The sequence below is a fragment of the Tauraco erythrolophus genome, chromosome 3 (genome assembly GCF_009769465.1).
Source record: "Tauraco erythrolophus isolate bTauEry1 chromosome 3, bTauEry1.pri, whole genome shotgun sequence".
NCBI classification, from domain to species: domain Eukaryota; kingdom Metazoa; phylum Chordata; class Aves; order Musophagiformes; family Musophagidae; genus Tauraco; species Tauraco erythrolophus.
In genome coordinates this window covers 81,788,057-81,798,837 of record NC_141467.1, presented here as the reverse complement: position 1 = coordinate 81,798,837, position 10,781 = coordinate 81,788,057, and the positions used below count along the sequence as shown (strand labels likewise).

The 10,781-nt window shown below is 47.0% G+C and overlaps 1 protein-coding gene across 1 annotated transcript in view; it reads left to right on the top strand.

The window, feature by feature from the left end:
* Positions 1 to 554: 554 nt before the first annotated feature.
* SNX31 (sorting nexin 31) overlaps positions 555 to 10,781 on the top strand; it is a 33,565-nt gene continuing 23,338 nt past the window's right edge. The window contains exons 1-4 of the mRNA XM_086609495.1: positions 555 to 620; positions 693 to 767; positions 8,356 to 8,470; positions 9,676 to 9,740. Coding sequence (XP_086465621.1) covers positions 555 to 620; positions 693 to 767; positions 8,356 to 8,470; positions 9,676 to 9,740 — 321 coding nt within the window. The remainder of the gene's footprint in view (positions 621 to 692; positions 768 to 8,355; positions 8,471 to 9,675; positions 9,741 to 10,781) is intronic.

Genomic DNA, 10,781 nt, shown 5'->3' with positions numbered 1-10,781 from the left:
GGCCATTTTAACTGTATTCGACCTCCAGTGAGGCACTGTGTGAAAAAAGGACTTTGTTTTCTTATAAACCTGCTGCACACCCCTTTCACCAGATGGTGCCGAGTTCTCGTGCCTTGAAAAACAGTGAATTATCATCACTAGGTAGTGCCCTTCCCCGTGCTGTTCGCACCCCACGGACCGCTGTAACAGGGTCCCTGGGCCGCCCCCTTCCCCGCTCCACACCGGCTCTTCAGCGCTCCGGGTCGCCCCCGCTGCCCTTCTCCGCCAGGCCGCTTCCCCCGCGGGCACCGCCCGGCGCTTACTGACCTTCATTTTCCCTCCCCACGCTGCCCCCTGCCCTAACGAGACCCCCCGGGGCGGAGCCGCCCTCTCTACAGGCCCCTTTTCCGCTGGGATTTCGAATAAAAGCGGCCGCCGAAGCGCCACCTCAGCGCCTGTTCGTGCCAGCGGCCCGCGCTGCGGCAGTGCCCCCTGGCGTCCCGCTCCCTTCCCCCGGCGCCTCCTTCCCTTCCCTCAGTCCCTCCGCCGCCCTGAGGGGACGGCGCGGCCTCGCCATGAAGCAGCACTTCAGCATCACCGCGGCCGAGGAGCTGCGGGACGGGCGCGGGAGGCGCTACGTGGTGGGCGCGGGCAGCGGGCGGTGCGGGGGGTCGGCGGGGCCGGGCGCGGGTCTGACGGCGGTGTGCTTGCAGCTGTATTCGGTGTGCCTGGAGGGCTTCCTGCTCGGCAAGGCGCGGTACAGCCAGCTCCGCCGCTGGGACGCGCAGGTGAGGGTCGGCCGGGGGGTGGCGGCGCGGGGGGCACCCCGAAAAGCCTCGGTGGAGGCAGCCTGCCGGGGTGCGGGCGGTGGTCGGGCCCCGCAGCCGGACCGGGCCCCTGTAAGGGCCGCGGAGCAGGACGGGCTCTCCCGCTCTCACAGACTCAGTGTGGGATGGGGACAGTGAGTTGTTCCTGCCCTTATCTGCGTTGTTAAAGCCTTCCTTCACGCTGACACCCCAAGGAGGATGCGCCCGGTCCCAGTCTGTGCCTTTCCTGGTCCCGGTCCCAGTCTGTGCCTTTCCTGGTCCCGGTCCCAGTCTGTGCCTTTCCTGGTCCCGGTCCCAGTCTGTGCCTTTCCTGGTCCCGGTCCCAGTCTGTGCCTTTCCTGGTCCCGGTCCCAGTCTGTGCCTTTCCTGGTCCCGGTCCCAGTCTGTGCCTTTCCTGGTCCCGGTCCCAGTCTGTGCCTTTCCTGGTCCCGGTCCCAGTCTGTGCCTTCCTGGTCCCGGTCCCAGTCTGTGCCTTTCCTGGTCCCGGTCCCAGTCTGTGCCTTTCCTGGTCCCGGTCCCAGTCTGTGCCTTTCCTGGTCCCGGTCCCAGTCTGTGCCTTTCCTGGTCCCAGTCTGTGCCCTGCCTTCACACCCTGCCTGGTCCTGCTCCCAGTCTGTGCCCTGCCTTCACGCCCTGCCTCGATGCTGTGCTGTCAGAGGGGCAGAGCAACTACTTGTGGAGCACCCTCGTTTGCAGGGTAAAATCCAGCAGTGACTGTGAGGCAAATCTAAAAAAAAAGCCAAGGGATGTGGCAGAAGAGTATGGTAAAGTGGCTTAATGGGAAACATTGGCCAAGCAGCAGCAGCTGTGTGTTCCAAGTGCCTCTTTTCCTTGGCCTCTGGGAGAGAGGTGCAGCTGCTTTGCTGGGGGCCTTTAATCCTATGAACAACTCTAGAAAGTGAGATTAGTCCAGGCAAATTGCACAGCCAGTTGCAGGTTGTTTTTTTTTTTTGGACAAGCCAGGGGTTAACCAAGTGTTGGATCCTTTGGCCTGGATTGCCTAAGCATGGTGCTTCAGGAGTGACCCTTTCCACACAGGCAATTACTAGGCAATTACAAAACAGCTGGAACACAGGCCTGGAGTATTCCAAGGAATAGTGGGCATCAGGGAATAATCATGGCCCACGCTAACTGAAGTGGATTATTTCAGGGTGAATCTGCTTGCTTGTCTCTGCTTCTGGGTTTGGTGTTATTTTTTTTTTCTTTTCTGAGTTGCCTCTGTCCCTTTGCCCTCTATATTTCCTCTGGTTTTCTTAGGAAGATAAAAGGGAGCACGTGATGCTGAGCTCTCCTGTGGAAGCAGAGTGGCCACCAGCCTTCTCTTTGCTAGCCTCATCTCTCTGGCCTTTGCCAGTCTTTGACTCCAAGCAAAATATCTCCCAGCTTTTCCTGGGAGAATCTGAGTGTACACTGATATCTCTGCTAAGAAGCCTTAATTTACCTCGACAGCCCTATTTTAGGGTTCTGTTTGATGAATGCTTCTCGTGGTTGTGGGTTAGGTAGATTTGTCTTCTTTCTGGTGGGGATTGGTCCATCTCTCCCAGGTCTGTGTGACTGCACAAGTAGTTGGAGTAGCACAGCTAAAAGGCAGTTGAGTCAGCAGCAGGACTGCCATGGGAAGCAATGTTTGCTGAGGTGTACTCTTGTGCCCCAGCTCTCCAATTGTTTTCCCTGTGGGAAGTCTCACATGTAACATTTTGCTTTGGTTAATGGAGCATTTTGGGTAACATATCTGAACAAATAAACCAGCTTATGTATTTGCTTGCTTTTTCTTTAAGGCTTACTGTCGCTTGCTCAAAAGGTTTTAACTTCGTTAATGCTCTCATCAAAATCTTTCCCTTCTGTGCATCCTCTGTAACTGACGGTTTGCCTCTTGCTGGGCTTTACAACTTGTTAGCTGATTTTTATTTTTAATTCTTTCATTCCTGCTGTTGGTAGCTGCCATACTTGATCTTGAAGCTTACAACTATGCCGCTGTGTGTTAATTATCTTCCCTATAATTGCGCAAGGTTGCTCGTCTATAATTATTATATTCTGTTCTGCTTATTTTGCTTGAAATACTCTGTTAAGGTAGAAAAATATACACATACGAGTCTTAAACTCCAGGATGCAGTAAGTTCACCTTCCTGACCAGATCATGTGTTGTGTCCACAAAGCCTCACAGATGCAACAGTTCTGTGATGGATGCAGGACGTGAATTAGAAATAAGCTTCCCTCGTGGACAGACTTCTGCCTGATTGTACTTGATGGTATTTCTTGAACACCACTCTGCAGGATCCCTCTCTGGCCTCTGTTGGATGTGATTATGGACTAGTTGTTCCTCTGACCTCTTTTGAGGTGACAATTTCTAAAGCACTGCTATTCCACCTCCACAATCCCAAACTCTGTTCCTTGCTGTCTCCCAGAGCAGTTGCTCTCTAGAAAAGGACTGTCTGAAGGGAGCAACTGTTCAGAAGTTGGTAGTAGGCATTGTAGCGTAACAGAGCATATGAGGTTTGGGATACACTGTTGAATGGGAAGGTGCAGGTATACTGACTCTAAGCAACATTTCCTTACCTCTAGGTACCTTACTTCCAAATGGGATTCACAGCCTTAAGCTGAGTACCTAGAGCAAATGGTATAGAGGGAGGTGTGAACAACTAAGAGTGATATCCTAAAAGAGTTCTTGCTTAGGAGTTGTTTAGGCAGGGCTAGCAGAAGTGCTGAGGACAGCAGTGCAGCTTTAGTCCTTCTCCTCTTGCAAAGATGGACACTTGGCTGTAGATTGCCAGAAGGTGCCTGTCTTGATGTGAGGATTTACTCCCTTGACATTCCTCCAGGAGATGGAGCTTTGTCAAGCTGTAAGAGGGTCCAGAGGTGGCTCTGCCTTCTCTGCTTTTGCCCCTTCTTTTAGGAGCTAGAGCATTCAGTTGTGGGAAATCCAGTTTTCTTTCCCTCCTCTGTCTTGAGTATTTAGGTATTAAGTCTTAGCAGTAAGAAAGACAGCTGGAGAACCAGTGTCCCTTTGCTCAGGATGAGCACTGTACACATTGGACAGTGTTCCTTATTGTTTGCATTTGCTGAACTAAGACTTGTGTAGCCATTCTTGGCAAATGACTGAACAGCTTCAGCAGGAGTGTTGATGGTAGGTGGATGTGCATTTTAAGGATCTGAGCTTTGGCCCTAGATTTATACAAGGACAGCTAGGCAGTGCTCTGTACTGTGGTCATGTTCTCCTCTAGCTTTAGTTCTGTGGCGACTGCACACTGACCAGAGCACCCCTAAGAGAACTGTGGGTCTTTATTCTGCTTATGGAGAGGTAAGATTCTCTTGCAAGAATATACAAGTGACAGAAACTTCTAGCGTGGGGCTAGAGATTAGCTGGACAGTGGTTTGTGCACTAAAAATGTTATTGTATTTCCTCGAAATTGAACAGTTGCTGAAGACACAGGCTTGCCTTGTTTTCCACTTTTGATGCTGTGGTGTTTGCATTTGGCTTTTCAGTTTGGCGGATGTTTAGCACATCCCTCTCTAAATAAATATCATAATAATGAACCTATGGTCTCTTGTAGGACTGAAAGGACTACAAGGACTTTATTCCAAAGTCTTACCACCCTCGTACTGAAGAATTTCTTCCTAAGATCTAATCTAAATCTGTTCTCCTTCAACTTAAATCCATTTCCCCTTGTCCTATCAGTGGACACTCTTGTAAGTGTCTCAGCCTTCCTGTAAGTTCCCTTCAGGTATTGGAAGGCAGCTATTAGGTCCCCCCGAAGTCTTCTCTTTTCAAGGCTGAACAATCCCAGCTCCCGCAACCTGTCCTCGTAGCAGAGGTGCTCCAGCCCCTGGATCATCTTTGTGGCCCTCCTCTGAACACGCTTCAACAAATCTATGTCTCTCTTATGGTGGGGACACCAGAACTGGATGCAGTATTCGAAGTGGGGTCTCACAAAAGCAGAGTAGAGGGGGAGAATCACCTCTCTCGACCTGCTGACCACGCTTCTCTTGATACATCCCAGGATGCGGTTGGTCTTCTGGGCTGCATGAGCGCACTGCCGGCTCATGTTGAGCTTCTCATCTATAAACACCCCCAAATCCTTTTCTTCAGGGCTACTCTCAACCCACTCTGTGCCCAGTTTGTATTTGTGCCTAGGATTGGCCTGACTCAGATGAAGGACCTTGCATTTTGACTTGTTGAAGCTCATGCGGTTAGCACTGGCCCATTTCTCAAGCCTATCAAGGTCCCTCTGGATGGCATCTCTTCCCTCAAGTGAATCCACGGCACCACACAACTTGGTGTCATTGGCAAACTTACTGAGGGTGCACTCAATGCCGTCATCCATGTCACTGACAAAGATGTTGAACAGCACTGGGCCCAGAACAGACCCCTGAGGGACACCGCTTGACACTAGTCTCCATGTAGACATCGCACCATTGACCACAACTCTTTTGAGTGCGACCATCTAGCCAGTTCTTTATCCACTGAGTGGTCCATCTGTGAAATCCGTGTCTCTCCATTTTAGAGACAAGGATGTCATGTGGGACAGTGTCAAACGCCTTGCACCAGTCCAGGAAAACGACAGTCATGTACCAGACTAGTCTCATACCTTTGATTGCTTGGACAGTTTCTGCATACATATATTCTAATTTTCACATGAAACATATTGAAGCATTTTTAATCTTAGAATGGTGTCTCCTCCTTTTTTTTAATATTTAATCAGATAACTGAGAAGGAAATGCCCAGAGGCCTGTTCATCTGTATATAACCCATACATAATAGCTTTATAGTTATAATGCTGCTCTGTTTTTTCAGGTTAGCAGTTTTGTTTCTGGTGCTCTGTCTGACTTCAGCAGCTGTACACCTATGATGGAGCATGGCCCTGGGTGAAATAGTTTGTCTAGACAGCATAGGCAGGACCTGACACCAAAAAGCAAACCTATGGGATTAGACTAAGTAGGAGAAGATTAATTCTGGTTGACTACACTTCAAAACTGATGATGTCTCCTGCTGAGATGGGGAATATTTATTGCAGAAAGATGAAAAAGAAACAGCACCAACTATGGCATGTGTCTTTACTCCCCTTTTCGGAAAGGTTAGCTCTTAGAGCTTAAAACTGTCATATTTGGGGAAGCTTCTCTCTCTAGGCCTCTAGCTCTTTTAGGTGGAAATCTTAGAAGAAGAATAAGTACTTCTTCCACCAGTTGGAACATCATGTCCGGGCTTCCAGCACAGTAAGATTTAAGCTTGGTTTTGTGATGCAGTCTCCTGTGGGCTTTCCGGCCACTTGCTCTTGAAGCTGCCTCTGGGATGGGAGGCAGGCAGGCCCCAGCCACTGCTGTGTGTTGTTGACAGGAGCTGCACATAGCGTCTGCAAAAAAGCTGCTTGGTCAGGCACGCAGAGAGGCCAAAAGATGGGAGTCCTCCACTTGGACAGCTTGTGGAGCAGGATGGGTTGCTTGGAAGTACCTGTCTGGTCAAGTAGATCCAGTCAGGAGCAAACAGCAGTGCACAGGACACCCTGGCTTGGGGCTGAGATACGTGTCTTCTGTGAAGTGGCTTTAGGTTGCAGAAACAAGCCTAGAGCCTTGGAGAAAAAAAAAAAAAAAATCAGAAGCAGATTTTGGGTAGAGGATCTTCCTCTTCTGGTGGTGTTGGCCTGGCAGGGCAGGAGGCAGTTGGCAGCTGGCACCACCAGGTACAGTGATGTTGTTGACATGCATTTAAGATGTAGCCTAGGCTGTTGGGTTTGTGAACACAAATATTGGCTAGTTTTGTTTTGCTAGAATGAAATTTCATGCTGGTGGCCAATATTCTGGTGGATTTTCAACACTGTACACAAATATACATTTAAAGTTTATGGGCATTTTTCTTTAATTCTTTGAGATGTGAAAAAGTCTAATCGGTTGGGAGAAGTTTCTCTTCTTTGCCACCCAAATCCTGAGGACAGACAATTGCATTTCAAGAAACTTTCCAAGCAGCTGACCCTGAAGTGAATTAATTACTTTTCTTTTAAGTATTTTCTTTTAAGTAGGCCAGAGTCTCCACTTGTGCAAACCGACGATAACTGACGGCGCAGCTTTGTGTAGGTGAGGCATGGGCTGAACGCAGAGGGAGGAGAGAGGACCTCCTTGTTGCCAATATGGCTCTGGCTTTCTGACTTATAGCAGATTTTTTCACTGTATCTCCTGAGTTTGCCTGCCTATAGAGCAGAGATAATATTTTCCAGTCCCTGGGGGAAGATCACATATGTGAAGAACTTTGAAGATAAAAAGCACTCTATACTAGCTATTACTGTTAGCTTTACATAAAACCAAAGCTTGTAGTGTTATCTGACTCTTTTATGCTGTGTATCTTGGAGCAATTCACACATATGTATAATCAAGAACTCCAAAATAGCAGTGTGTTGCCAATGTAGGGAAAGTGGAGCTGTGAGAATATGCCTCACTCCTGCTTTTAGCCAACAAGTAGGAACAGGTATTGCTAATTCTTGCTGTAATAAACTTTTTTTTTCCAAGCTTCAGCTGTTGGAGTCATGTGAAAGATTTGGGCAGCTGGGCCAGAGGGAAAATGTCATCTTTCACAGGATTTAGTGACACTAATTGCCGAGTTAAACACTGGTGCTGAAAACTTAATTAGTTTTAATGTCTCAGCATACTATAGGAGTCTCATTTTACTGATCAGATGCCATATTGTTTTCATTTAGGCAAAGGAATGCAAGCTAGCTGTATTTTGCTGTGTTTAGTAGTGTATGTATTGGGAAGGTAAACATAGTTCTTCTGTCTCTTGAGGTAACTTGCCTATAGCAGAGAATTTTTACACTTCCAAGTGACCAACTGCTGCCCAAACCTGTACTGGAACTATCTTATGTTATTGTAAGATAACTTAATCGTGGTTCTCTAATCCTTTCAGGTCTGTTTATAAACGAGGTAGGATTTGTACAGAGACATTATGCTCTTATTAGCCAGCTGATATAGCTGGAGGAAGAATCAAACTTTCAGATAGTTTCTGTTCCTGAAAGATTATCTTGTTGCTGTTTTTTTTTTTTCCTCTTTGATGACATTAGATGATCTGATAAAAGATACTACCTTTCATCATGGACAAAATAATAAAAGCCTCTGAGGTGGCACAAGTCAAGGGCAGAAGTCACCAACTCTTAAAAAGTAGTTCTGTAGGTATAGATCATATAAATCCTGTATGGATGTATTGGGAAGAGAAGACATCTGTAACCATATCTTGTTTGTCCGAGGTGTATAAGACCTAGCTGATAAGGTTACTACAGTGCGACTTTTCTGACTCTGAGCAGGAGCTCAGCAGCGGTAAAACGGTGAAAATGAGAAACTCATCCAAAGAGGCTGCTTGCTTGGGCTGTCTTCTGGTGGCTGCCCAAGTACAGGCTCTGCCCTTGCTGTGGGCCCTGAGAGCCATAGAGGGGAGGTGCTGGGTGGGTATCCCTGTGCCCTTTGCAGGTCATCATGTCTTGCTGTCAAAACAAGAGAGCATTGATAGCTCCTTGAATACTCTATGAATACTCCTTCACTGATGTGGAGCTTTCCTTTGGCTGTTTTGCAGCTGAGGCAGTTTTTTGGGTGTGCTGTGCCTACTTTCCCTCCAAAGTTTTACCTGGCAATGACCAAGTCGATGGCAGATGAGAGACGGTCTCAGCTGGAGCAGTACCTTCAGAATGGTAAGCTTGGCTATAACAACCTGTGATCTGATCTAGGTGGTCCTGCTCTGGCAGGGGGATTGGACTAGATGATCCTTTGAGGTCCCTTCCAATCCCTAACGTTCTGTGATTCTGTAACCTGATCGGCTTTCATACGCAGGGCTTAAACCTCTGAGGATTTGTCTACAATTGTGGCTGCAGGGTGCTTTACCTTCTATAGTGTAAAGGTGTAGCTAAAAGGCTGGGGCTAAGCATTGCAGCCCTGTCCTCTCTGTCAATTCACTGGCTCTAGAACAGCAGCATATCATGTTTCTCCTCTTGTTTCTGAAGTGGCTGCCTTTCCATGTTTTTTCCAAAATGTAAGGGTGAAGTTTCACATTAAACTTAACCCAACTTGTCCTTTTGGTGGCAGCCTGTAGTCTGGCCATTCTCTGCTCTTCTGGATCAGTGAGCTGAGCTGCCTATCCCTGCTGCTTCCCAACTGCCAGAGCTGACACGGGGCTGGGTGTGAGAACTCATGGCTGGCAGGTAAAAGAGGGAGGTAGAAAAGACAGGCATTTGGGCTGTAGAACTGTAATATGGAACTGGGCTCTGCAGATACCTCTTCCTTTCAAGGGTTTCCAGGCAGACTTGTGAGAATTATAACAAGATAAGAGTCTGCAGAAAAATTAAATCTCAGGCACAATGTGTCGTGTTACAAACCAGGCCTGCAGGATCCCTAGAATAAGTCTCATGAGTTTCAGCTAAGCTAAGAAATTAAAACAAAACAACCAAAACCGTTTCAACTACCCAAAAAGAACAGTGTATGAGAGGATGAGTTTAGAGGTTTTGTAGCCTCTGGCCTCAGATAGTTTGTGCTAAGACTTACAAAATGGAAACTCAAGATTAGTCTTTAAAATCTTAGTGATTATCTTATCTTTTTTATCTGAGTATTCAACAGTTCATTTTAGAGTTACTGGCCATTAGTGACCATGCAGTTACGTGGCTAAAAACCTTACTGTAGTCTTGCTTTGGGAGAACAGCAAGGTTACAAGTATCTTGCACTGTTCATGATTTAACAACAGGCTAATAAAGGCAGCTGTGCAGAAACTGAAGGTGAGTAAAGTTGCACTGACTGTTTAACCAACAGCCGTGTTGTATACATCTTGGTTTTAGACACCCACCAGGTTTTTCATCTTTCGGTTAAGTTTGGTTTCCTTCCTGCCCCTTTTCCTCTTGTTTTTCAGTTACTTTGGATTCAAATATTACCAATAGTGATGTCTTCATAGGCTTTTTCCGAAAGCTACAGCAGGTAAGTTTTGAATTGTTCAGCCAAATAGTTGAAATATTATCCTACCTCCTGAGTTCAACGCTTCCTTTGCTATCTTCCTTTCCTTCTGTTCTTAGCATATTGGTCTGTCTTGTAAAGCAGTGAGCTCTGATCAGAGTGCTCTCTGTGAAGTCTGGATGGCAATAATAGTAGTATGGCTATTGTTTTGTTTGCGTACGAACTTGTTTCTCACATGGTAAGAACTATTTGCTTTGTTTTTATATCCTGTGGCATATCTGATGAATCTTTTGCCTCTAAACAGTTCCCAGAAGAGTCTTTGTTGGGAGCTCAATAGAAGGATTACACACATTCTTGGATTTTGCAACTGTAAATGCTTTTTGGTAGTGTCAGTGCTTTGGACTGATAAGCGTATTGATGACTGCTGTGAAAATGTCATGTTCTTTTATCTTGCAACTGTAGTGATGGGCAGAATCTGCCATGTATTTGGGTTGTCACAACCTAGATGAGTTTTGAAATCTGTTTTAATGGGGTCTGTGACATGTATAATCTTTCTTTGGCAGAGATGGGCAGCTGGAGGCAGAGAGTAGGAGGGGAGAAGATAGAATAATCATCAATTTTTATGAGCATATATGCATCTGCTATAATGCTAACTCTGTCATAAATGTAAAATCAGAAGACAGTCATGGCTGCTGAAGAACTCTTAAGTGTGTTTACCCTGTTCTGCAAATGGTTGGAAGCTCTGCCTGTGCTACCTGGATGCAGACTGACTTCAGCCAGACAGCTGATGAGTTCAGTTAGCATAATGTGGAGCTGAAAGTAATGAGCCCTCCTAAGAAATAGGATATTTGTCTTCTGCTTAGTCCTGGCCTAGTGTAGCTCCTGGACTTTCTGTTTGCTTGGAGCCTGGGTAGTTCTTGCTTGTATCTGACTTCTGCACGGTGCTATATATCCCTTTCTTTCTCTTACCTCGTCTCCAGCTGCTGTGGCTCTTACGAGGATAGTAGTGCGTTGGAGCAGGTGGGTACAGTAAGACTTGACCAGAATTTTTGGAGAGAGAATGCT